Source organism: Macaca nemestrina, chromosome 7 (assembly GCF_043159975.1).
Source record: "Macaca nemestrina isolate mMacNem1 chromosome 7, mMacNem.hap1, whole genome shotgun sequence".
NCBI classification, from domain to species: Eukaryota; Metazoa; Chordata; class Mammalia; order Primates; family Cercopithecidae; genus Macaca; species Macaca nemestrina.
The window spans coordinates 42,960,493-42,988,197 of NC_092131.1; the positions used below are offsets into that span (position 1 = coordinate 42,960,493).

The window sequence follows — 27,705 nt, forward strand, 5'->3', positions numbered from 1 at the left end:
CTCTCCCCGCCCCCTTTCCGGGACGCGCAGGCGCCCTGGGCTCCGTCTACCAGCCTGGCTGGCGACGCCTGGATGCGGTTTCTTCCGGGATTTGTAGTTTTTCTGGAGTTACCCGGGCCGTCTGTCAAAGGGACAAAAACTACAAGTCTCGGCTGCCCCAGCGCTGCGAGCTTGGTCACGTGGCGGGGGCCGACCGGGCGTGCGTGCCGCCGTTGATCCGGTGCTGCAGTGAGGAGGTGGTTCTTGCCCGTGTTGTGTGTGTGTGTGAGTGAGAGAGCGAGTGAGTGAGTGAGTGAGTGTGTGTGTGGGGGGACTCGGCTTGTTGTTGTCGGTGACTTCCCCCTCCCCTTCACCCCTTCCCCTCCCCGCCGCCGCTGCAGTGGCCGCTCCCTGGGCTGTAGGAAATGAGCGATAACGATGACATCGAGGTGGAGAGCGACGTGAGTCCTGGGGCTTCTTCCTTCCCGTGCGGGTTGTCAGGCGGGGACAGCGGCCGGGGCTCTCAGCGGGGCGACGGCGGGAGGGGGCCGGGCCGCCGCCGCCTCCTTCCCCTTCCCCTTTCCCTCGGGGCCAGGACTGCCTCCGTCGCGTTCCCGGCTCGCTCCCCTCCGGCTCCTGGCCGGAGCGGCCTCCTGGGACTGGAGGTGGGGGGAAGACACGCGGCTTCTGGGACTCCCACCTTCTCCCGTGGGGGAGGGTGCTGCGGCCTCCCGCTCCCACCTTCCCGGGCTCAGGATCCGGGGGACAAGGATGGGGGGCGCCCGGGATCCCATTGTCCGGATCCAGGGGAAGGGGACGGCGTTCAGGACCTGCCCCTTCGGAACGCGATCCTCTCCTCCCGTGACCCGCGGATCCTGGGGGGCGAGGAAGGGCGGAGAGGGGTTGGGGGTGCCTAGATGCCCGAGCTGGGTCTGCAGGGAGGAGACAGTGCTCGGGACCCCTCTGGCCCGGGTCGGATCCCGGAAGGAGGGGCGGCGCTCGGGACCCCTCTATCCCGCTACCGGATCCCGCCGAGGGTGGAAGGGTGGGGGCAAGGGGTGGGGAGGGAGGAAGGGGTGTCGGGCTGACTCCCCACCCTCCGCTTCCTCTGCCGCCGGCATTTTCTTTCTTATTATTGAATGTTAAGTGTAAAAATAACTTCTATATTTTCTATTTTTTTTTCTCTCCTATTCCAGGAAGAGCAACCGAGGTTTCAATCTGCGGTACGTCTCCTACTCTCCATTTCATTTTTATTTCCGTTCAGTTCTATTCCTTTTTGGGGTCAGAGAGAAAAAGAGATCGTACTGTTACTTTTAATATTGTAGTAAATCACTAATGTTAACCACTAAGGTGAGGTGGGGCCTGGTTCTGGAGGGTGGGGGAGTTGCAAATCCTATCATTCTAGATTCTCAGGTGATAAGTTCAGTAAGAGGAGCTGTATGCAAAGAATTGAATTGTTCTGTAGTTTTCAAATAGGGGATCCAGCTGCCGCTATGTAAGTGGAAATGAGAAATGCAGCATTCTGAAGTCAGTGGTAGTATTATTTCAGGGCAAAGTGGTCAGAAGATTTATTTAGGAACAAGTAGATTTTAAACCATATCTGTATAATTATGTGAAGCTGAAGCCACATGCAATAATCGCCTTTAACCAAGTCATGTGACTGCTATAGACCTGTAGAATCTAGCACAATGTGGTATTCTAACACAAAAATTGGAAATGTAGAGGAGCCAAACGTTGCATCATCAAAGTGTCACATAAAGTTATTATGGTCTGATTCTCTGTATTTGAAGAAGAGGTATAAAGAAAATTAAAAAATAGCTGAAGAAAAGTGGCATTGCAGGAAGAGCTTTGCTGAAAGGTGATGGATGAGACCATATAATGTTATCAATAATTTCTTAGGGTTTTGATATTAATGTTCCCAGTAGATGGTTCTGTGGATTTAGATATGCACTAATTTCATGTCTTTGGAGTCTGAGACAGTAATATGGGTTTTTCATGAATAGATTAGAGGGGAAAAAAAGAAAACATATAGAATAAATCAGAATCAGAGGGGAAGAGAAATAAGTATATCAGAGTTCTAATATTTGAAATTGGGAACAGTAGGAAGTGTATAGAATGGGGGTAAAAAATTTGAATGCCCATGAGGGCCATAAAGAATAAAGAAAGAAGAGGTGAGGACTTGGGTACTGGAGAGCAATGCCTCTCCTAAAAAGTCAGCCACTACTGAATTCCAGTGGTTTGTTATGTAGGAGTGAAGGGTCAGTATTGCCAGATCTTCCTATTTTTTAATTTATTTTATTTTATTTATTTATTTTTGAGATAGAGTCTCGCTCTGTCACCAGGCTGGAGTGCAATGGTGCTGTCTCGGCTCACTGCAACCTCCGCCTCCTGGGTTCAAGCGATTCTTCTGCCTCAGCCTCCTGAGTAGCTGGGACTACAGGCGCACACCCTCACATCCAGCTAATTTTTGTATTTTTAGTAGAGATGGGGTTTCACCTTGTTGGCCAGGCTGGTCTTGATCTCTTGACCTCGTGATCCGCCCACCTCGGCCTCCCAAAGTGCTGGAATTACAGGCGTGAGCCACCGCGCCCAGCTGATCTTCCTATTTTTTAAGAAAGATTAGAAATCCAAAGCGTTATGTTATTTTTCTGATTTTTAAAATGATGTGTGGAACAACTGTTTGGGCTTGTTAGAATTTGCAGGATGTCACTTTGATACCTCTGGTATAAGAACCTAATAACCACAGGATAAAGGCAAGCCATCTCAGTTGTACCTGCTCTTCATTAGAGCAAGCAAAGATTATGCAGGTTGTCTAAGCAAATAGGCATTAAGAAAACTTATTTATTGAGAGCTGGTATTTTCTTAAAATCCGGGGATGTAGTTGTTCCAGAAATCTTAAAAATTATCCCTGGGTAATAGTCATTAAAGATAATTTATTTTGTTTTATTTATCCTTGAAGTATTCTCATATACTTATGCATATATTTGAAAATTGAATTCGTTTTTTTCGTTTACTTTTATCCTTCATGTTTGGGGCCTAGTCTGTTGAAAACTTTTTTTTTCCTGCAAGTCTCCAGTTGTAAAATCTGTGCCAGGGCTTGATCAGAGACAGAGGGTAAGGATCGTTAGGCTTCCTTTGCAGAATTATCCTTTGAATTGGAATTATACTGAATCCTAGTAAGAGAAAGTTTTTTTTTTTTTTTTTTTTTTTTTTTTTGGTGAAATTTTGGCTCACAGTTCTTGAAAGCGTTCTGCTTTTCAAAATATTCGTCCACATGATTGTTGATGTAAATTTGTTTATTAAATTATTACAATGTTTCTGCTTTCCTGGAATGCTAATCTCACTGTTTTGTCTAGATGTTTTTAGTTTGCTATTAAGGTGCCTAGGGTTTTTCCTTTTGATTTTCGGAGTAGGCAAGGGAAGTTGGTTTGACACTTTGTTTTTAATTTAACACATCTATTTGTTGAGATTTCTAAGTATTACTCTGCACAATATAATTACAACAGCATGGAGAGAAAAAGCAGATGTGTTTTAGACAAATTTTATAGTGTATCAAACAACTATCGTGAATGTGTAGGGTAAAAAGGATTCCATTTTTTCCCCTCTGTGAATGCATCTGCTTACTTCTTAATATTTAATATAGATAATAAATATATTTTTTAAAATTTAAGAGGGAGCTATTCTTAAGTTTTGCCTTAAAAAAAGGTATGGACTGTGAACAACCAAATACTTAGGTATTTAGGACTACAGAAGAAGTTGAAAAAGTTATTTGAAAAATGCTCTGTGGATCCTAATATAAAAACATTCATGTATGTTTTATAATGTCACTACTACAATATCTAGGCCTTACTACATGAAAAATGTAAGATACTGAGAACAGAGTTAGGAAGTTAGGCTAACTCTAACAGAAAGTGAAACTGATTTGGCAAATATTTTTTTCTATTGCTTCAGTACAAACGGAAAACAGCTTCTCCAATGACCAGTAAGCTTTGTTAAAGGAAGTAACCCCAAAGAGTATTCTTATTACTAAATTCAGTACATCGCAAAATCCCACTGATGTTATCTTATTTTTATTATATTTTGGAGGGAAGAGGTTGCATTTTAAAGATAAATTTCTGGGACAGGTATATTCTATTGCAAGGGCTTCCTTTTGCTTTCTTTCTGTTTGGGAAATTTCTTTAGGAAAGAGTGAAAGTATACAAGAAATGTATGGGTTAGTGTGTTGGTCAGGAAATGCAAGTTTTTTTCCAGTGACCATGCCTGATGGTACCTGAGTGAGTTGCAGATGCAGTATGCCTATTAGGGGTTTGAAAACAGATTTGTGCAATTCTGCTTCTGGACCTTTCTGGTATGAAATATTTTTAACTTCTCAGAGCTCTTTGCTTCTTTAGGAATATTCAGAAGAGAACAAGCTTGGTAGCATGAGATTGGAATTCACTCAGGAAACTGCTGTCTTGTTTTACCTGCAGTCAGTTGCATGACAGAAGTGCTGCACGATGCATGTACAAAAGTACTCTGCTTAGAGTGTTGACAGTGATAACAGAAATGCCAGAGTGAGTTCCTAAATGTGCCTGTGTTAGAGTAAAAGTTGTTCTTATGTCTAAAATAATTTTTCCAAGATGCCAGTAGTAGTGAAATCGTTGGTCAAAGAATTCAGCTTGGTTTTTAATTAAAATTTCCTGACTAAGGCATCCTTCTCTGAAATGGCTATGGTGTGAGGCCCTGTTTGAATAACATTTGCCAGTTCTTTTAGGCACCAAATGAAAAAAGTTTGAAAACAAATACCTACATTAGATAGTGTTGGAAATGTATACCAGGCAATCAGCTACAAGCAGGACAGATACTGGAAAATTGAAATAGATGTCTTTTAGGGAGCTTGGTGAGTTTATCTCATCCTACCTGCCCATTATTTTATGTTATAATTTTGGGGTTGATTAAAATGAGTATTTTAAGTTGTTTAGAAATTGAGCTTTATCTTATCTTGTTCTTATCTATCAGAAGTAAAAAATAGATCTTTTCGGATGAGATTTTTGGGTCTGTGTATTCTCAAGTGTCCTTAGTCTCTAATAAGAATAGCTTGATAAGAATCATAAGCAACACAAGCTTCCCTCTAAAATACAACCTTCACATTTTGTAAAGGTAGTAAATATTTAGTGGGCAACGAATTGCCTATGTGCTGAGAATTTTCTGTATTAGAATTAAGATGATTCCCCTTATAGGTGGGGTTATCTGTCAGGTAGCCTGCAAGACATGGCATTGTTCTGGAGAACCTTGTGCATCCTGGAATAATGAAGCATTTATTTCCACATGCTATTTGTCTAGAACTTGGAGGATATAAGCTTACTGACTGATGTGATGCCTTGAACAAAGATGCAGTCTCTGTGCAGTAAGTTGGAAGGAAATCATTTTAAGAAATTTCCCTCAATTTTGAACAGACCTCCTTAGCCTAGATGACTTCCTGCCAACGTAGAAACTTCTTGGCTAACAAAATAATGTTTGCCTTCAACATCTAACAACACAAGATACATGTGCTTGGTAGTGTCAAAAATGGACAAATTGTAGGTGAAGATTTTTATTCTGGCTACCAGTGTGGAAAGTTGGGTAGAAATATAACTGAAAGGCTGAATAAAAACCTTGGCAGAGATGTCAAAGCTGGAAGTGATTTGGTGCGGGAGTTTCTGTTGAGCATCTGTGGACCACTGCATAGCCCCTTAGTATTTCTGTTAGGGATGCCCTGGAGGAAGGGTTTCCTGGCAGAAATCCAGACGTACAAATTCAGTGTACTAGAAGAGTGGGCAGTGTCCAGCCACTGTTCCCATAGGATGTATAGGGGAGATGTTTGGGAGCCTGCTGTACCGTCCAAGAATACCTCTGTTGTCTCCTAGAATAGGGCCTAATTAATTCCACAAGGGGGCTTTCCGTACCATTCGTTTTCATTATTGAACATTATTCTCAGTACAGGCTCATCAGAGTAGAGTTTTATTTGTTCAAGACAATTGTTTGGCCCTGTTTTTTAAAGCCAGTTTTGCATTTGTGGGAGGTTATTAGATGCCTTACAGTGGGAGTCTTCCCCCAGGTTTTCTTCTTCAACTCTGAAATCATGGCCCTCTCAGAAAGGGTTGCCAGCAAGCAAAGACAGTTAACAAGGCAGTGATAAAGCCTGCAAACTGGTCCTCCAATGGGGGTGGGGATGAGGCGCGGGCAGTGTTATCGGGCTGGGTGGATCTGTGGTTTGGAAATACTTCCCACAGAGAATTCTCAGCCTTGTGTAAAGGTTTTTACGTTTTTCATGTGCTCTTTCAAAACATTAGTGATAACATTTAATTCAGAGTTGCCTGGAATTAGGCTTGTTAGCTGTGCATGTTTTTAACTTGTTTTTTCAAATCAATCTTGGGGAAGAGAAAAATACATCCTTGCCATTATCTCTGAGAGATTTAAAATTGACTCCAGTAGTAGCTCAGGGATGGACATGGCAGCAGGGATTGGTCTAAGATTCCACTCTTCTGCTAGTTAAATTGGGCCTGGAACCACTACAGAAATTCCATCCACTACTTTGAGAACAACAGTCCCCAGCCTAGGCTTTCTACCAGGCAGTGGACCGCTGCCTTTCCTTGTTGAGCCAACTTCTCAAACTTGGCCGGCTCCCCAGATGAGAAGCCAAGATTTCTGCTCATGATCTACAGCCAAGTTCACTTACAATCCTCTAACCGAGAGACTTGTCCATTTGAGTCCTTTCAGAGCTCAGTGAATGGGAGGGGGTAGTGCACTGTGTGGATGATTTTGATGTTAGATTATACTTAGCTCCACCCCTTTAGTGCAGGTCCACGTGAAACCAAGTGCAACTGCATTCTAGCTGTTTGAGATTTGCATGGCGCTCCCAGAAAGAAAACAGACAATTAGAATTTTATTTGTATCAACAGTAGGGATTGTGGGTAATTCTGGTGCACAGCTCTTACCTGGGAGGAGGGCCAAGAATCGGGGTGATTTAGTAGACAGGAGTATCTTGGGCTGCTCTGGAGACCAAAGATGGGCGATTAATTTGCATGTAAATAAACCACCTTAGGTAGTATATAGCAAACAGGAGCGGCAGACACATGCCGAATGTTGTCTCTTGGCCTTTAAGCTCCTTAGGTATAGTCCCAGCCCAACTAATCTTTGTGTAGATGATCAGAGGGAACAACAGTAAGTTCAAAAGGACTAGATACTTAAATAGGTTTAATTCTGTTGAGCTATTTCATGCTATTGTTAGAAGGCATCTATAATTTTGCTCTAAAGTTGTATGATACAGAGTACCTGCCTCTAGCCTCAGATTACCTGGTGTTCCAAGCTTGACCGTCCTCTCAGCTTCTCCATAATATTTCATATGTCACTATAGTTCAGTAAACATTCATTTTACAGTGAAACCAGACTTAACAAGATTAGGACAACTTTAGAAGTGCTCCAGGCATCTGCCCCCAAAAGAGAGAGATGCTGTGGAGAACCATGGTTGTCATCGGAACCTCATGTCCAGTTCAGTAGAGCTGTAGGAGAGGTGCATGCTTAAGAGACCAGGAAGTACTCAGATGACCACAGGTGCTCCCAGCCTCCTCTTCCTCTGTAATGACTAGGACTTTAGGATTAAATAACAGGAGAATTTCAAGTCCTTTCATTCTCACAACTCTTGATAGAATTTTGTCTGTACATCTTCTCTAGTACAAGGATTCATGTGAGGCAGCATTATTCTTGTGCTAAGCCAAGTTACTTACTCTTGTTCCATTTTTTGAATTTCTGGTCCCCTGTGTGTGTAGATTTAAGCTACCTGAACTTCCCATATACAGACTTGGTCTCTAGGTTAGCTCAATGCAACCATGTGCATTCAAGGTGAATGTTCAGAGTATAATTTCCATAATTCTCAGTGTAGGTGTGATGAAGTTCTTCTTGCTTTGGGTTTGTGTTCCTTTTGGAGGGGATACCCCTCTGATGGGGGCCTGCTGAAGTACGCTTACCATGCTCTCCAGCACTGTCTCTTCTGCCTGAAACCAGAGCATTTTGCGATTCCTGATTTGGTGTTGGCAGTTTTGGTCCGTCTCCAGTTGACTGTTCTTTGTGATTACAAGTAGGCTAAGACTTTGACTTGGATATTTAGATACTGCCAAAGTAGCCTGACCTGCCACAGGTGCCTGAGGGAATTTATTCTGAGTATGTGGTGTCAGAAAGTGTGCCCTCTAAGAACTGCCTGTCTGGCACTGCCTGTGTGCGGGAAAGCCCTTGGCAGGATAGCACCTTGGATCTACTTTTAAAAAACAGGAACTCAGAATTCAGTTGTCATCTTATCAGCTCTGTCATAATGATCTCAGATTCATGCATCTAGATTTTATAGGGGTTTTAGTTTCTATTATATGATTTGATGAGAAAGTCTTAAACTAGTGCCTTTTACTGGGCTTGGGGCTCACGGTGATGGTTTCACATGAAAGAAGCACCAGTGACTTAACTCTTTTTTCCCCTGGACACCCATCTGGGGAATCTCTTACAGTGGAGGTGATCACATCTTAAGAAGGGGCCACTGGAGCTTTCTGTAGTCACTTCCTAACCACAGACTGGTGGCTCTTCTGTCACATAAGCAAGTTGGAGGGGGGACCACTGATGTTACAGGAGAGTCACACTTTGTTCCCCTGAATAACTTTTATTTTACTTATGCATGAGCTGGATGCATCGAGCTACTTTGGATGTTCCTGTCGCAAGCCTTGCTCACCCCTTTCTCCCCCTTTAGCAGAGCCTAATTCTGGAGACTCCTAACTGCCCACCTCGAGAAATCCTTCCCAGTCCACTCGCCAGGGACAGTGCTGACAGCGTGTACTTCCAGGCTATACCCCACCCACCTTGTACCAAGCAAAAGGAGTGACATTCCTAATGTGTTCTTTCTCCTATTCTTCTAGGCTGACAAACGGGCTCATCATAATGCACTGGAACGAAAACGTAGGGACCACATCAAAGACAGCTTTCACAGTTTGCGGGACTCAGTCCCATCACTCCAAGGAGAGAAGGTGAGTTTCTTGAGGAAGCTGAGTAACTGGCCACTACTAGCTTTTAACTTGTTGCGGAGCTTAGGAGAGCACTCACCTATTGGGAAGGAAATGTAGTCAGAGATATTCAGGTAGCATGGTTGCCTTATTTTTTGACTGTTTGGAGGATCACCGCACGCCTTACCTACTCCAGTTTATCCTTAACAAAATACGTTAGATATAATAGAGCTATTTGTAAGATATTGGTAGGAGTCATCTTTCTAAATTTGTATTATTTGTAATAAATTCAAGAAATTATAACTATATACTGTAGTGTAAAGGGTGGCCCAGGGTTCATTTGGGATAACAGTAAAGATTCCAGAGGTGGTTAATACCCTAGACCTCCCTGAGAATTTCTTTCCTGTGGTTCAAGGTTAATACTTACTGTAAATGAGCACTTGCAGAAATGCATGTAATGTATGTTAAAAGCAGCCTGGGCACCATTGATTTTCTAGCCCCAATAATTGTTATTTCCAAGGCGTATAAAGAGCATTTTAAACTGTGGGACAAAAGACTTGAGTGAAGAGACATGTTCGTGTGAAATAGAAAAAAATAACCGTTCTTCCCCACTCCCTTCTGGAACCTAGCGTTTTCCCTGGAGGGCTAGGCACCAGCTGTTTCTACATTTTAAAAACAAAATTAGAAGCTTTGAGTAAAAGCCTATGGGTTAGGGTCACTCCCTGGAATTTGGAGAAAAATCTGCACAGCTAGTTCCATCCTTGACAGAGAGTGTAGTTGTCTGCAGCAATTCAGTGGAATAACTGGCAAGCTGGGAAGAGGACCTATGTTTTTGCTTTAGTGATCCAGTGTTTTATAAAGAAGCAACTATTGTGTTAAGAACAATTTTTGCTTTTGAGTGCACTTTGATTTAGTTCTGTGGTGGGGGTCCTGGATTTGTTTGGCTATCCAAGATCAAATTTGGAACCCTTCTGCTTTCATTTTTTATATTGTCACTCTGGTGAGTTATATGCTCTATCCTTTATCTAAGGTGTGGCTCTCCATGTGGCGGAAACATGGAGAAGATCTGACCTTTATAAAGAACAAAACAGGCCATGTGCATACCTAGTATTGCAAAACCAGAATTTGTCATGGGTTAAGCGTACTAAGTGTGGACTTGATTTAATGACCTTAAACCAAAGTACTTACCTGGAATAACAACCTTCCTGAGTACAACACTAAGTACCACAGAAATCTTTATGACTAGAGACAGACTCACCCCTTTAGTCAAAGTAAACACATGCCAAAGATTATCTCTTAGGCTTCTTTGACCTGTTGACAGTTGGTGCATATTCCTGTACCATAGTATCCATTAAAATTGCTTTGGTAAACTATATGGACAAGAGCTGCCTTCTCCTAAGTCTCACATCTAACCAGGAGTGGCACTGGGGCAATGTTTCTCGGGGTGAATTGTGGACCACCCACATCAGATTCACTACTAAATCAGCCTTTCTGGAGGGAAGCCTGGGAATCTGTGTTTATAACAAGCAGTCAGATGATTCTTAGGCATTCTTAAGTTTGAATACATTGGGAGAGGTGGGTCATAGGATCACAACTATACCTTTTCCTTATCCAGCCTGTTTTACAATGCCATAACATTCTTCCTTAACTCCTTATAATTACATTATTCTAAATCATATTTTCTCCTTTCTTTCTTCAAGGAAGTTGAAGGTTTGAATTTGGTAGTCTTACAGAGGGAATAATTTGTCCTTTGTTGTGGCTCATTTATTTACTCATTGATGCCATTCAACACATATTTACTGAGGGTCTACTACCTGCCAGGTACTATTCTAGATACTGGGAATACAGCAGTAAACAAAACAGACAATAACAGGAGCTCTTGCTCTGATGAGGAAATGATAAAAAAAGAAGTAAGAATTAAAAATATATGTATTATGTCAGGTAAGTACCATGGAGAAAAACAGGGAAGAAGAGTTGCAATTTTAATTATGGCAGAGAAGAAGAGTGTTGCTGGCAAAGCTTTGAACAAAGTGAAGCAAAGAATAGTGCATCTGTCTGGTAATGAGCATTCCAGGCAGAGGAAAGGCAAGTGTGGTAGCACTGAGACAGGAACCTGTAAGCATTCCTGGGCCAGGCAGGGAAAAGAGAGAGGCCAGAGTAGCTAGAGTGGAATGAGTGAAGGGATGGTGGCAGGAGATGCTGGCAGAAAAGTAGCAGGACTAGGAGAGAGGAGTGGTCCAGGGGAACCAGATTCTAGAGCCAGTCAGCACAACCCCAGTTTGAGAATTTACTAGATACCATTCTAATTTCCGAATCCTCCTATGCTGTGTTACAATCCAAATATGTCCTACTGACAGTGAATGAAGGAAATGTCTATAAACTCTCAACCTCTTCCTCTTTAAAAAGCAAGCTGCCAGCACTGTTTCATAGGTGCCGTAAGTCTAACAGAATAATTTGGTCCCTCAGACTTATGAGTTGTGACTAAACGTGGCGTTTTTTAAAATGTGGTATTTGAACCAAAGGAAATGGGCTCATTCTTAGATTGTGGTAATTAAGGTTATGACATTATGTAAATAATCATGAGATGATTATTTTACCATGTGAATTTTGGGAAACTTAGATTCTTAAAGGGAAATTTAGGTCTCTCTGTGTTCCAGTCTCCTTTGACTTAAACATCTTTATGTTCCAGCTGACTTCTTCCTTAGCATTTGGATTATCTGTCATATGTGTAAGCCTTTTGTTTTTTAAAGAGAAAGCAATATATTAATTGAATTGGATCCTAACCAAGAATAAGCGATACTTGTTTAAAAAAGAAAGAAGGCTTTAAATGTGGGACCCAAACTCTATTTACCCTTTGTTTTCTGTATTTCTACTATAAATTAAACATTTAAAAAAATGGTTGGCCGGGCGTGGTGGCTGATGCCTGTAATACCAGCACTTTGGGAGACTGAGGCAGGTGGATCACTTGAACCCGGGAGTTTGAGACCAACCTGGGCAACATGGCAAAACCATGTCTCTACAAAAAATACAAAAATTAGTCGGGTGTGGTGGTGCTTACCTGTAGTCCTGGCTACCTGGGAGGCTGTGGTGGGAGGATCACTTGAGTCTGGGAGGTCCTGGCTGCAGTGAGCCGTGATGGCACCACTCCAGCCTGGGCGACAGAGTGAGACCCTGTCTCAAAAAAATAAGAAAAATTAAAAAAAGAATTACTTTTTTCTTGAGGAAAAAAACCAGTAATAATTGACACTGTATTGCAATGTAAAATTAAATCCACACAGCAGTTGTATAAGGTATGGTACTGTTATTAGACAGCTATTACTGCTGTTGCTCCTGTCAGTGTTATTAACAGGCTCAAGATCATTATCCCATCTGTAGCAGGACAGGGGCTAGAACTCAGGATTGCCAATTAATTGCCAAGTTCCATCTTTTTCCTGTACCATATGGGTAAACAGTTTAAGGATATTTAAAAAAAATCTTGGTTAAATACTTATATCTTGTCATTGTCCTGGGAGCTTCCCCTGGATAGGCCTGTTAATCTTGGCAGTGTATCATACCACGGCTACTATAAAAATACTCTCCTCTGAGGTGGCATATGTAGGTAACACTGAAGTGCGGGGTATTAAGGATCATTTAAAGTCTATAATTTCTTTCTGAGTTCACATAGTTGCTCTGAGCCTAAGAAAATAGACCATTACAGTTCGTGGTTCATTTGGGTTTTGCCATAGGTCCCAGAGTTAACAAGTAGACCCTCGAACTCTATTGTTTGAGTCTTTTGTGTTCCTTGCAGTTTCTCAACTGTACATGGAGCCCACTGGGAACAATAGGATGGAATTAGAACCGTCAGCCAGCCAACCAGAGTAATGGAGTGAGGGCAAGATCAACTGTCAACTGTGGCCCCATTTTTTTTTTTCTTTTACAGAGATGTTACTTTTACAGAAAGTATTAGTTAAGTGTCCTTGCTTGGGTACTAGGGAGTGTTACACAATGGTTCACTGGCACTAAGCTCACCGTATTTATGTTGCGGAGCAAGACCTGATAGCCAGCCCATCATTTTGCCTTTACATGGGAGTATAATTCTGTCCGCCATCTCGTAAGCCCCAGTACCTGAGCCAGAATGATTGTAACCAATCACACTGTCTCTTTATCATGGATGGCTTTAGCAGTAGGTTATTTTCATCATTGCCATTTGTAGCTCTACAGTGGTTTATAGTAATCTCTCATCTTTTAAGTCTCTCCCTCAGTGCCTGTTGTTATCAAACTCATTGCTCTCTCAGGCTGTTGAGCTCTGCATTTCTCCCTTATGGGGAGAGCTGTGTTGAAGAGAGAGAATATAACTTAAAATGAAAATAAACAGAATTTCTTGATTTCGAGGTGAGAATTTGAGGGCACTGCCTTTTTCAGTTCCCATCAGAGATTCTGGCTCATAGTAGGTTCTCAGTAAATTGTGGTGGTGAAGAGAGCCACAGGAAACAGCACACTTGCTCAGCCATTAAAGAAAACAGCAACAGTCAACATTATATGCTTAACTATATAAGTGAGACCCTGTGAGTGCTATAGAGGTTCAAACACATAATAGATGGTGTCTACCCTTGAGGGTCTTGCTCTCTTGTTGGGAAAGAGGGTTACACCTAACAATTAACAATAGATAACATGCTGAGCATCAGATAAGAGCTTTACATTGAGTTAATCTCTGTTTCATTTCCATTAAAGTCTGGTTTTCTTAACAGGTAGATGTTGAAACCAAATATTAATAGTTCCTTTATGGCAGGGAACATGGTTCTTAAGGAAAAAGGCTCTCATAGCATTTATACTTTTATGTGCACACATTTATATATTATACTTAATATATGTGGTTTTACATATATTTGTGTGATTATTTAATGACTGTCTGCTGCTACTACACTATAGTAAGTACCATGAAGGCAAGGAAAATGTCTCCTTTTGGTTATATTCCTTCCCTCAGTGCCTGCACATAGTAGGGAGCATAGTGAATGTTTATTAACTGAGGGGAGGAATCCCCCATCAACCTGGCCACATTATTTTGAGAGATGGCTCATTCCTGTTGATGGTTTTAAAGCTGACAGTTCATTTGGTAACCTGTGTCTATAGCATATCTGAGCTGCTGGAGGGATTGTCTTTTACATGAAATGTTAACCACAGTCCTATCCACTTCTCATTACTCATTAAGGTTATATTAGCTGGCCAGACTCCGACTTGGGCAATTATCTTTTTAAAGTTTCTACATCTTAAATTGTTGCCCATAGTTGCCCATGTCTCCCTTAGGCTCCAGGCTCAGCAATTGTAAATGCATTTAATTTCTTATAAATTATTTGTGTGCTGCTGAAAACCTCCAAGGGCTTTTCATTGCCCATTTAGGTAAGGACTGGTATTCCATGTTCTGTAAATAAGGTACCCAGCTTGCCCACCTGCTTTTTCACCACCTTCCTGCCGTTAACCTTCCAGTTACTGTACACCCTTGAATTAGTCCGTTTTCTTGCTGCTGATAAAGACATAGACTGGGCAATTTACAAAAGAAGGAGGTTTAATGGACTTACAGTTCCAAGTGGCTGGAAGGAAGCCTCACAATTGTAGTGGAAGGCAAGGAGGAGCAAGTTATGTCTTGCATGGATGGCAGCAGGCAAAGAGAGAGAACTTGTGCAGGGAAACTTGTTTTTAAAACCATCAGATCTTGCAAGACTTACTCACTATCATGAGAACTGCATGGGAGAGACCTGCCCCCATGATTCAGTTACCTCCCACCGAGTTCCTTCCACGACACATGGAAATTGCGGGAGTTACAATTCAAGATGAGATTTGGGTGGAGACACAGCCAAACTATATTATTCCGCCCCGGCCCCTCCCAAATCTCATGTCCTCACATTTCAAAACCAATCGTGCCTTGCCAACAGTCCCCCAAAGTCTTAACTCATTTCAGCATTAACTAAGAAGTCCACAGTGCAATGTCTCTTCTGGGACAAGACAAGTCCTTTCTGCCTATGAGCCTGTAAAATCAAAAGCAAGTTAGTTACTTCGTAGATAGAATGGGAGTACAGGCATTGGATAAATACAGCCATTCCAAATGGGAGAAATTGGTCAAAAAGGGGGCTACAGGACTCATGCAAGTCCGAAATCTAGCAGGGCTGTCAAATCTAAAAGCTCTGTAATGATCTTTGACTCCATGTCTCACATAGAGGTCATGCTGATACAGGAAGTGGGTTTCCTTGGTCTTGCGTAGCTCTACCCCTGTGGCTTTGCAAGGTACAGCCCCCTTCTTGGCTGCTTTCACAGGCTGGCATTGAGTGTCTGTAGCTTTTCTAGGTGCACAGTGCAAGCTGTCAGTGTATCTACCATTTTGAGGTCTGCAGGATGGTGGCACTCTTCTCACAGCTCCACTAGAGAGTACCCCAGTAGAGACTCTATGTGGGGGCTCTGACCCCACATTTCCTGTCTGCAATGCCCTAGCAGAGGTTCTCCATGAGGGCCCTATCCCTGCAGCAAACTTCTTCCTGGACATACAGGTGTTTCCATACTCCATCCTCTGAAATCTAGGCAGAGGTTCCCAAACCCCAATTCTTGACTTCTGTGCACTCCCAGGCTCAGTACCATGTGGAAGCTGCCAAGGCTTGGGGCTTGCACCCTCTGAAGCCACAACCTGAGCTCTAAATTGGGCCCTTTCAGCCACGACTGGAGTGGCCGGGATGCAGGGCACCAAGTCCCAGGGCTGCGCACAATATGTGGACCCTGGGCCCAGCCCACAAGACCAGTTTTTCCTCCTAGGCCTCTGGGCCTGTGATGGGAGCAGCTGCTGTGAAGATATCTGATATGCCCTGGAGACATTTTCCCCATTGTCTTGGGGATTAACATTCGGCTCCTCATTACTTATGTAAATCTCTGCAGCTGGCTTGATTTTCTTCTCAGAACATGGGATTTTCTTTTCTATCACATTGTCAGGCTGCAAATTTTCCAAACTTTTATGCTCTATTTCCCTTATAAAACTGAATGCCTTTTACAGCAACCAAGTAACCTCTTGAATGCTTTGCTGCTTAGAAATTTCTTCCTCCAGATACCCTAACTCATCCCTCTGAAGTTCAAAGTTCCACATATCTCTAGGATAGGGGCAAAATGCTGCCAGTCTCTTTGCTAAAACATAACAGGAGTGACCTTGGCTCTAGTTCTCAACAAGTTCCTCATCTCCATCTGAGACCACCTCAGCCTGGACTTCATTGTCCATATCATTATCAGCATTTTGGGCAAAGCCATTCAACAAGGTCCCTAGGAAGTTCAGAACTTTCCCACATTTTTCTGTCTTCTGAGCCCTTCAAGTTGTTCTAACCTCCAGCTGTTACCCAGTTCCAAAGTTGCTTCCACATTTTCAAGTATCTTTTCAGCAGTGCCCTACTCTACTGGTACCAATTTACTGTATTTAGTCTATTTTCATGCTGCTGTTAAAGACATACCTGAGACTGGGCAATTTACAAAAGAAAGATTTAATGACTTACAGTTTCATATGGCTGAGGAGGCCTCACAATCATGGTGGAAGGCAAGGAGAAGCAAGTCACGTTTTACATGCATGGCAGCAGGCAAAGAGAGCTTGTGCAGGGAAACTCCCATTTTTAAAACCATCAGATCTCACGAAATTTATTCACTATCACCAGAACAACATGGGAAAGACCAACCCCCATGATTCAGTTGCCTCTCACCAGGTTCCTCCCACAACACATGGGAATTGTGGGAGTTAAATTCAAGATGAGATTTGGGTAGGGACACAGCCAAACCATTTCAACTACTCTTCTGTTTGCTCAGGAATTTCATTCTCAGCTAATCTGAGTTCTTTGCTTTTCTCAAGGTCCAACCCCAGCCACACTGCCCAGGTGACTTGGGGGTTCCATATTGATGAGCCCTGCTCACAAGATCTACCTGCAGTCTGTCCTCTATTTCCTGCCTGAGTTCCCCCCTTCCCTCAGTCTCCAGCTACTTGCCTTAGAGGCCCATATCAAATACTGCCCCACCCTTAGAACCCTCCCATGAACCTCTGTGGCCTTTTGTGGGACCTCTTCTCTGTCTCCCTAATTTCTGTGATCATCTTATCACCTAACTAAATGGTATGCTCCTGTAGGGCAGGAATCTAATTATTCCTTCTGGGAGACTGTCATACAGAATGGGAGAGGTCTCAGTCCCCCAGGAGTACTAGAGAGCTCTTCACCTAACATTTTTCACATCTTGAGATTCAGAAGGATAGGGATTGATTACCAGGCCTTGACTTTAGCGTTTTTTTTCCTCCAACAAAGTTGCAAAAACTTTAGAAAAATGGTAAGAAGAAAAAACATGAGTCCTTCCTTCCTCTAACACAACTGCAGCCTTCCCTTTGATCCTGTGACAAATGCTGCCCAACAGAAATTTAGTGTGAGTCACAAATGCATTTTAAATGTAACTTAAATAAAATTTTCGAGTTGAACCAATTAAAAGGTTAAACAGGTGAAAATTTGAATAATATAATTTATTTAGCCTAATATTAAAAAATAAGTATGATCTCAACATGTAATCAATATATTTAAAATTATTCATTCACCAAGTCTTTAAATTCAACTTAACAGCACATCTCAATTCAGAGTACTCACATTTCAAGTGTTTATTAGCCACATGTGGCTAGTGACTATCAGATCAGATAGTATAATCCGAAAATAGACTCTCCGTACCCCGCTGCCCCATTTAATGTGACTGAATTAGTCGTCATCTTAGAGTGGATGTGAAAAGAAACCTGCCTCCTTTTTTCCTCCCCAAAAGCTGCTATTGATCAATCCATGGATTTATTGATGGAGTCTAAGAAGCAAGGAAATATAGTGTTATCAATTTGTGTATTCCTTCCTGGTCTCTTCATCTACATGCTTCCCACAGGGAAAGTGCTAGTTATAGCTTGCTGCTTTTACATAATATATTTTTTCCCCAGGTCATACAGCGTGCTCATGTTTAGTCATTAGGCATGTTTCTTTTGGGCAATTGGGGCTGCATTCAGTTTTTAAAATTTATAATTAATATGGTGATGGACATCTCTGTATATGTAGCCATTTCTGTAGATTCCAAGAAGTTGGATTTTTGGGTTGAGGGGTATGAGCATCTGACCTTTTTCCATGTATTGCCAAAATGCTTTCCAAGAGGATTGTTTTTATATCCTCTTCCTTCCACTTCTTTTTTTAAGCAAATTCTAGAGTAGTCTTTTGGTAGTGTTTTGAGAGTACCAGTTTCATGAATTTTTTTTTTGGAAGAGGGCGACTAATTCAGTAAACAAAGGTTAGTAATTTTGTATTCTATTTATTACTTCTGAAATTAATTGCTTTTCCACATGTTTACTAACTAGCTGTATTTCCTCTTTTGGAAATTGTGTACTCCTGTCCTTCATCGTCCAAGTTTGATGCAGAAATGCCACACCTTCATTTCAAGCTACCAAGAGCACAAGAAAAAATAATGAAAGATTTAAAAAAGGATTGTTTTGACCCCTTAAACAAATGTCTTACTCCTCACTTTAATTAAGCTGCTTGCAGGGCTGATAGCTCTGCTTTCCCTGGTGATCAACAAAATGGTCCTGTGGCTGGGGAGGCCCTGGCAGCAGGAAGCCTTCAAGGAGCTGTGGGTCTGTGCTGACTCTGACCTTACAACCTTCCAGGCTCCCTTGCTGGCATTGATGGGGTTCCATTTTTGAATGAACTAGTTTAATGTGGATCCAGATTTATTGTGCATATTCTTTCGTTTTGGTTTTCAAAAGATGGCTTATTCACATGGAAATGTACACCAGTTTAGCCCTGGGCCCTCCCTTTACCTTCATATGTATAAAAGCTTACACAGTTTACAGAAAATAAATTGTTTCATTTTCTCTAAAATAACTAGTAAAAAATAAAACAGATGTCAGTTGTTGAGTCCAGCAGTACCTCTTTTTTCATCCCTCCAGATATGGCATTTTGGTTCTTAGGGAAACAAGACAGCTGTAACATCAGCCCACTGGCATCTGTTTTTGGCACTGAAGAGGAGAAGTGTTCAGTAGAGTTAAGATTATTGTTTCTCACGTCAGCACTGGGACCCTAGGGAAGGGCAGTGGTGTTCCTAATGTTAACAATCTAGCAGTACTGTTCTTTTCCTCACCTCTCCCCACCCACTTTCTAAAACAACTTGAATTTTTACAGAAATCCAAGTTACTGTGATAAGATTTATAACTCCAGAAATGTTTGGAACTCTTGCCTTACATTGAACATTTTTGGGAACCATTGCCTTAAACGAGATTTAATAACCTTAGACTTCATCTGAAGCGTCAGTGCTAACAAGTTCAGGAGTCATTTGGGGCCTTAAATGGTTCTATTTAGAATCCACGTCTTTTGGGTTTGGGGCCTTTTGTGACATACATAGTCGATTCTTGGTGTGATGTGTGGAGTGGGTGGATGCTGTTCAAAAGCAGAGGTCTGACAGTGGGCGCTTCTGCTTGAGAGGGTTGCCCTTCCCTCTGTCTACTTACTGCCTTGGGAGGGAATGCAAATGGACACACAGCTGCAGCATAAACAGTAGGAGGGACAGGAACCTGCCAGACCCTCTGCCACACCCTGGGTCTTCTACATTCTTCATTTTGCTTTTATCCTTCTGGGCTGCCAAAAGGTAATGAAGCCAGCAGTACTGTGGGAAGCTGACATTCCCCACCTAACCTTCCACTTCCGCCCTCCAGACCGGATGGTTAGGTCAGTTCTCCCAAGCTAGCTTGCATCTTGAGGCTTTTCTTCTCAATGTGTTTCTGCTAGAAGCCTGTTTAATTCTCACCTGTCTTTAAAATAAAAAAAAGAAAGAAAAATAACCTTCCTTCAATGCTGCTATCCTGCTATTACAAACTACCGTTTTTCACTTTTTTTTTTTTTTTTTGATGGAGGGTCTCACTCTGTTGTTCAGGCTGGAGTGTGTTGGCACAAGCATGTCTCACTGCAGATTCAGCCCCATGGGCTCGAGATCCTCCCACCTCCGCCTCTCAAGTAGCTGGGACCACATTCGTGTACCACCATGCCTAGCTAATCTTTTGATTTTTTTTTATAGAGCCCATGTGTCTTGCTGTGTTTTCTAGGCTGGTCCCCAACACCTGAGCCCAAGTGATCCCCCCACCTCAGCCTCCCAGGGTGCTGGGATTACAGGCATGAGCCACCGCACCTGGCCTACTTCTTACCTCAACCAAATTTTGAAGACTAGTCTTCATCATTGCCTTACTTGCAGCTCAATTCCTACACCTGTTACCCGTGCAGAGACAATTTACCATTGGGCTTTGGCTGTCACCCCTCCAAAAAAACCACCTTCACTGGGGTTTTCCATTGACGTCCTTGTAGGCAAATCAGGTGACTCTTTCGTAGTCCTTTTCCTCCAACTTTCCCCTCCATGACAACACTGTCTCTGCAATTCTATTGATCTTTTTAAATTAGTTCCATAGCTTCCCCTGTGTTCGCAAAATATCAGTGTTCTGGAGGCTTGGATTCAAATCCTGACTCAACTTCCTACTAGTTTACATAACATTGGGTACATTACAGCTCTGTGTCTCAGTTTCCTCGTTTATAAAATAGAGAAAACATCAGAACGTTGTGTGAGGATGCCTGGCACTTAGTAAGTACTCAGTAAGTGTTAGCTGCTACCATTGTTACCACCCCCATCATCATCATTGTCATTTGTGTTGCTGTGTGCAGCCATGGCTTTGGAGCAAGATCTGGCAAGTCTGCCCAGCATCCTTTTGTGTGGCTCCCAGAGGTGAGAGAGAGGCCTGCTGAGCCCTTTGCGTTTACTCACACGGCTGCATGGGAGGCCTGGCTACCTCTTCAGTCCCTTCAGCCACCATCCACCCTGTCTCAGGGCTCCATCCAAACCATTTAAAGAGCCATTTGTGTTCACAAAGACAGAATCAAAATGATAATTCTGCTAATTATAAAAACTAGCAGGAAAAATAATTTCAGGTTTTTACTGCGTACCCAAGGCAGCACTTGTTCTGTGGACACGTTGACTTACCAAGTTCTATCTGATCAGTCACACTCACATGAAGATAGGCAGTTGACTCAGCTGACTTAGAGCAATTTTCAGAAAACAGAAACTGAAAGCCCAGGGTTATTCCATAGTCCATGCCATAAATCCCAGGGTTTCTTGCTGGCTTCGTGTTTACTAGTCACATATTACAAGCTCATAAAGACAAGGAATGGCCTTGCCCCCACCTTCATGCTGTGATTGGCAACATGATCACGTATGTAGTGGAAAGATGGGAGTGGAGGATTGCAGGTGAGTCTAGCATTTTTAGCTTCAGCCTTTTGCTTTTTCTTCCTTGGACTACATGCACATGCAAATTTGGGGTATTTCTATATTTTGTGCTTTAAATTTTTTTCTTGTTGGATCTTAATTCTTGTTGGGTTCCCTGGGAAGAGTAAAATAAAGTTAACTCTGAACCATTCTTTTGGACTTGCTGAGGGATCAGGGCACCCTAAGTGACCTAGGGCACTTCTGCTTTCAGCAGAGGATGGACGAAGGGCTGTGCTTAGCATTCTGAAGGCCTCATTCTGGGTTTGAACCAATCCAGCCTTCTTTGGACTCCTCTTGTTCCCAAGACACTATGTTCTGAACATCCATGAATTTTATCTTCATCCAAAAACTAGCCCTGAAATGGAAACTGCCATCCCTCACAGATCTTTTTCTCTTTTCTGGCTTGTTTTGCTGTGCTTATTGCTCACTTTTCACTTCTTGATCCTAATTCCCTGGTTTCATGTATAAATATTTGAAGGAGAAACTGGTAGCACAAAGGCTGTTACTCAGTCTGGTCATTCATTAAAAGTTATCACTGAACATTTGCAAGTGCTCTCTGGTTTCAGAGATTGTGCATTTTTTCCTTTGTCCCAGATGCACATGGGTAGTTAGGAGCTAATGTTGCCTTCTGGGAACTGTTAGTTGAAAAAATAGCTTTTACGTAGGCAAATTTAAAAAGAAGGATGTAAATATGCATAGCAATTACATCAGTGATGGAAAGGGTAGAATTTGGAGGGCTAGATGGGGTCTTAGAGAATTTCTAATCAGATGAGGAATAGGCAAGGTGAGAAATGTGTCTGCAGCCACAGAACCCATTAATGAGAAGCATGTAGAGCACTCCTCTGTCCCCAAATTCCCAAATTCTTCCTCACCACTCTACCACCTCTCATCAATACTAATCATTTTTCATTCCATCTCTAGTATCCAGAGAGGAAGGTATTTTAATTAGTCACTTCTAATTATGTCCTCCTTTTTTCCACCCCATTTTGTCATGTAATAATCAAACCCTAATAAGGCCCCTTTGCAGAAATGGGAAACAGTGTCTGAAGTATCCATTGCTAGGCTAGGAATTCTCATTCCTTCTATATAAGCTGACTGACTCAACTAAAGAAATGCATCTCACTTTTTCCCCATCCCACCTTGCCTGTGCTATTCTCCCTATTCAGAGTGACCTTTTCCCACAAATGCCACCTTGGTCTAACACTGGGCTCGCCATTTCAGATAGGATTGCATTGCATGCACACATGCAGCACTAAGGCCAGTGCCTGGCACACAGTAGGTAATCACCCCAGCCAGAAGCCATCTTTCCCGTGGTGTCTCTAATCTCTGCTAGTCAGGTTATGCTTGTCAGCACTGCCCTGTGATTTGTCTGTGTATAAACATATTTATCTCCTCAACTAGATAGTAAGTAAGCTTTGGGGGGCAAAGAAGCCATGACTAATACATTTTGTTTCCCCACAGTATCTGCCCAGTGTCTTGTACGTAATTTGCACCTGATAAAAATGGTTGGTTATGAACAGTTTCCTTGAGGAAATTACCTTAAGATGCTATAAGAGGAAAGCCTGGAAATTCTAGTACTTGTGAGGACTGTCTTTCTCCCGCTGTTGTGTTCTGGTTCTTTAGGACCCATTGGGCTTGTAATATAGAATTGTCAAGCACTGCCCACCCTGGGTAAGAAGCTTTCCAGCTGCTCAGGAGACTCTGGCTGGAAGGCATACTTAAGCTACTAGGCTACCCTGCCTTGGGCTTCTCTTGGCTTTGTACTATTCTACCAGTTTGGCTGGCTGCCTGGCCATAAGTAACTCTGGCTATGTTTGTAGCCTGGAGAGAATCTCCCAGACAAGTTTGATGTCTAGGGGCACAGTAACATGACATCCATGTTATTGACTTACGAACTTACTCTAGCAAGGCAGTACCCAGGCAACCCACAGCCATTGTAGAGGTGTGGTTGTTTCCTGAAATGGCCCAATCTCGTGCTCTTCCTGTGTTGACATCAAGCGCCGACAGCTTTTATGAAAGTCTCTTTAGCCAGGAAGGCTGAAATAGTGACACGGCATCGTTCAGTTGGGAATAGTTAACAATGGTTTCAGAGTTTGGCTGGAATCTTGGGTCTTGATGAAACACATTGTACCCATTCCCATCTCAAGCCAGGCCCTAGCAGAATGAGTGACCTAAAGCTTTCATTTAAGTAGTATTTTAATGTTTCCAGACATAGCCAAGCTAAAGACTTTAAAGCAACCTAAAGAACCAGAGGGGATGAGAGGAGTACAATTCAGGAATCAGATGGCTCTGAGTTTAAATCCAGGCTGTGCCACTGTCTAGCTGGTGATTTTGAATAAACTGGTATACTTCTCTGATCCTTGGGTTCCTAGCAGAGCTACCTCTGAGACTATGCTTGTGAGGTAAGCACTTGGCACCTTGTATGTCACAAAGAAGGCCTTCACAGATGCAGTGGCTCACGCCTGTCATCCCAGCAGTTTGGGAGGCCGAGGGGGGTGGATCACCTGAGGTCAGGAGTTTGAGACCAGTCTGGCCAACATGGTGAAACCCCGTCTTTACTAAAAATATAAAAATTAACCAGGCAACGTGGCATGCATCTACCCAGCTACTCTGGAGGCTGAGGCAGAAGAATCACTTGAACCCGGGAGGTGGATGTTGCAGTGAGCTGAGATCACACCACTCTACTCCAGCCTGGGCAACAGAGCAAGACTACATCTCCAAAAAAAAAAAAAAAAAAAAAAAACCGGCTGGGCATGGGGTAACCTGTAATCCCAGCACTTTGGGAGGCCAAGGTGGGATCACCTGAGGCCAGGAGTTCGAGACCAGCCTGGCTAACATGGTGAAACCCCATTTCTACTAAAAATACAAAAAAATTAGCCGGGGGTGGTGGCGCATGCCTGTAATCCTAGCTACTCAGGAGGCTGAGGCAGGAGAATCACTTGAACCTGGGAGACGGCGGTTGCAGTGAGCCAAGATCACGCCATTGCACTCCAGCCTGGGCAACAAGAGAGAAACTCCGTCTCAAAAAAAAAAATACAACAAAAAAAGAAGGCCTACAGTAGCCATTACTGTATTTCTTCAGCCTTTTCCCACCTTATCCTCTTGATTCTAGCCACCCAGGCAGTTGCTGCAGGCCGGGTTCCCTCACTGCCTGGATTCGGTTTTTATTTTGTCCCCTGTGCTTTTTCTCATATTGCCACAGGCATCCCGGGCCCAAATCCTAGACAAAGCCACAGAGTATATCCAGTATATGCGAAGGAAAAACCACACACACCAGCAAGATATTGACGACCTCAAGCGGCAGAATGCTCTTCTGGAGCAGCAAGGTGAGCACCCAAGCTCGTGGGGCAGCTGGCCCTGCTGTGCTCTGGCTGGGTCAGGCTTTGGCACCTAGGCCTGCAGAGTCAGAGCCAGTCATGGAGTGTGTGCTCAGAAGCAGGCTTGGTCCTGCTTCTTGGGGCCTGAGTAGCTGAGTGTTAGAGCCGTCCTGAGGAAGGACCTGAGATGCTAGTGAGGAGACAGTGGAAGCTAGGAAGTTGGACATCTGGAGACTTGTATCTTTTCTGGCCTGACCTCTCCCCTTCTTGGGGCTCAGGTGCTCTGCCTGCAGTAGGGATCACACCTGGCATCAGGTGTCTGAAAAGAGCTTTGAGGTCCTTGGAGTGGAATGTGCTATGTAAGTACCAGAGACTCCAGGTGTTCAGGGACAGTGAGCCCTCCCCATTGTCAATGGTAGTCCAATCGGGGCAGCCTGTGGGCTAGGCCCATGCTGTTCTCAATGCTCACACCCGCCTTTTCCTACAACCACAGGGGAAAGCAAGAGCTGATCAAGTTGTTTGTTCCTGGGGAATTCACTTCTCTTCCTCCCTCATGGAAGATGCAAGTAAAAGGAAATGCAAGTAACCACCTGGGTTAGAAAACCTCAAATAAAATAAAATAAAATAAAGTAAAATAAATGGGTTGACCTTCCAGGCTCAAGCTGAGCTGAACCAAGAGATGGGCAGTGGGTGGTGTCAGTGGGTTGGTTACTGGGCCAAGCAGCCTGCATGTAGGGGCTATTGGAAAAGCCCAGGTATTTTATGTGTATCGGTGACTTGCTTCCAAGTGTCCAGCTTGTCATTTCAAGTGGATCTTGTACACGAGAGCTAAGCCAAAACTGTTCTTTGGCTGATACGTCTTATGTCATCCTTTTCTGCTGTTGCGTGGCCTCACACCTTGTGGAGCCTCATGCTCCTGGGCCAGCTTCTCCTCTGTTATTGCACTTCTAAATCCCACAGGGAGCTCACGCTCCAGTCTCTCCGCAGGGGCTTCCACGGCAGGACGGTGACATCACAAGCCTTCTCTTCGGGGTTGGGTGGGATTGCAGAGTATCTGCTGGCTCCCAGGTCCAGCTGGGAAAGGCGGGAGGGAAATGAAGTGTGTGAGTGAACAGCCACCCGAAGGGAGTACTTCTGAGCATCTTGAGCCTCGGGGGCCAACAAGCAAGCCCTTAGGAAGAACAGGCTGGACCCTGAGTCTGAGACTCGGTTACTCCCCAAGTCTCCAGAAGGCAGTAACACACTCCCTTGGTTGCCTTTTAGTCCGTGCACTGGAGAAGGCGAGGTCAAGTGCCCAACTGCAGACCAACTACCCCTCCTCAGACAACAGCCTCTACACCAACGCCAAGGGCAGCACCATCTCTGCCTTCGATGGGGGCTCGGACTCCAGCTCGGAGTCTGAGCCTGAAGAGCCCCAAAGCAGGAAGAAGCTCCGGATGGAGGCCAGCTAAGCCACTCGGGGCAGGCCAGCAATAAAAACTGTCTGTCTCCATCGTCTCATCCTCCTTTCAGTTCATCGGTAGAACCCTCAGAAGCATCTAAAAGACTCTATTTTTCTCTTTCTCCCTTTTTTTTTTTAAATTTTTATTTTTACGTAGAAGCTCTTGGACAACAGCTCTTGTTCTCCTTCCCCATTTCCACTGTATATTTTTTTTTAACGTATTCCCTTCAGGGATTCCCTGTCCCCACCAGGAATTTTTAAACCAAAACACCCCAACTTGGCAGCTTTTTCTGTGGAGGACAGACGGCCGGCCAGACCTCTGAGCACATAGTGTCCTGCCCACCCTACCAGCTCCTCCAGCCCTGCCAGGCACATGCCCGGAGGACGCCTGCCCTGCCCAGGCGGCCTCCTGGTCCGCCCTCACCTCTGATAGACTTTGTGAATCTGAACTGCTCTACTTTGAGGAGATGACCGGTTTGGAGTAATCAGAATGAACCCTCCTCCTTTTTAAGGGTTTTTTTTTTTCTCCTTTTTCTAAAAAGCTATGTATCGCTCCTATTGAAAGACCAGATTCTTAAAGAAGTTTGTGGCATAAAAAGAAAGTGGGGACAGATTCGCAGCACAGAGTCCCTGGCATGTTTCACTCCTGCTTCTCTCAGCCAGCTGTTTAAGCCTGCGGTGCCAGCCTCACGGAGGGCCGTGTGACACTCTTGTGGTATGTATGGGAGATGGCAGCAGTGAAGCAGCAGCCACCAGAGAGTGGCCATTTAAGGGTTGGGACAGGGAGGGTGTTTTGGGTGGCATAGAGGTTTTGTATTGAGGGCCAGTGATGATGTTTTGATATTTATTTCCTGCTACTTAAATTTGAATCTGAGTGAATTGTACCTATTTCTGATGATGTCGGTCTTGCAAAGCGACAGATTCATAAAGTAATGATGAAATCTTTCTTTCTTCCCGTGTGTATTTCTAAGAAATAGAGCCAACTGATTTTGTATGTAAATACCAAGAGCAATTTACCTGGTACTAAACCCGCACCCCAGTGCGGACCCTTCCCAGCCCTCACCCCACTTCCTTTCCTACTGTCCTGGAACCTGTCTCCATTGCGTGATCCAGCCCTGGTTCTGGCTGTGGTCAACAGATCCCAGTGAAGGGTTTTGTGTGTTTAGGCCTCATTTCTTTGTCTTTTTCCTACTCCGTTCCTGGCATTTGCTGATTTCTAGTGTATACTCTGTAGTCTCTGTTCGTGTTTGATTCCATTCCATGGAAATAAAAAGTATGTTGTACATACTGCCGAAGAATTGTCTTGCAAGTTAAGGCTTCCCCCTTTACTATAAGACTATAAATAAAAACTTATTTTATCCTTCTTGGTGGTGGTGTCTTCTTGCCCTTGTTAAGGCCAAGGTTGATGAGAGACCCCTCTGGAAGCTGTTAGGGCCTCAGTGGAAGCCTGAGTGAGAAGTGGAGGTGGCTTACCTGGTCTTGCAGAACCAGGAGCAGCCATAAGTCAAAGTTGCTTCACCTTTCTCCCCCTTTCTCAACCCAGCCTGAGAGAGTAAATGGGTGGTGATGGCTTTGTTCATTGGATGAGGTTTTTGAGGTTCAACGGGGATGTAGCCTTAGCTGTGGCAACATTTCTAGATCTAGTTTCTGCTAAGCAAGTGACCTTTGGGGG

At 43.6% G+C, this 27,705-nt stretch overlaps 1 protein-coding gene across 9 annotated transcripts; it reads left to right on the top strand.

The window, feature by feature from the left end:
* Positions 1 to 219: 219 nt before the first annotated feature.
* Positions 220 to 27,393, top strand: LOC105473705 (MYC associated factor X). Of its 9 annotated transcripts, none has more exons than XM_071100014.1 (6): positions 227 to 440; positions 1,176 to 1,202; positions 8,895 to 9,002; positions 24,478 to 24,601; positions 25,086 to 25,170; positions 25,856 to 27,393. In XM_071100014.1, exons 4-6 carry the CDS (start codon positions 24,581 to 24,583, stop codon positions 26,041 to 26,043), a joined length of 294 nt encoding a protein of 97 aa, XP_070956115.1. In that variant the 5' UTR covers positions 227 to 440; positions 1,176 to 1,202; positions 8,895 to 9,002; positions 24,478 to 24,580; the 3' UTR covers positions 26,044 to 27,393. The 9 variants fall into 9 exon arrangements, with proteins under 9 accessions (XP_070956119.1, XP_011725956.1, XP_070956118.1 ...); XM_071100015.1 differs by lacking the exon at positions 227 to 440 and adding an exon at positions 461 to 644; XM_011727653.2 differs by lacking the exon at positions 25,086 to 25,170.
* The last annotated feature ends 312 nt before the right edge of the window (positions 27,394 to 27,705 follow it).

What these genes read in the sequence shown, in the direction of transcription:
- LOC105473705 (XM_024790272.2), top strand. Translation starts at nt 1,119, where the DNA reads ATGTTAAGTGTAAAAATAACTTCTATATTTTCTATTTTTTTTTCTCTC. An exon ending in AACCGAGGTTTCAATCTGCG is followed by an intron (nt 1,203 to 8,894) that starts GTACGTCTCCTA and finishes CTATTCTTCTAG; the next exon opens with GCTGACAAACGGGCTCATCA. An exon ending in CATCACTCCAAGGAGAGAAG is followed by an intron (nt 9,003 to 24,477) that starts GTGAGTTTCTTG and finishes ATATTGCCACAG; the next exon opens with GCATCCCGGGCCCAAATCCT.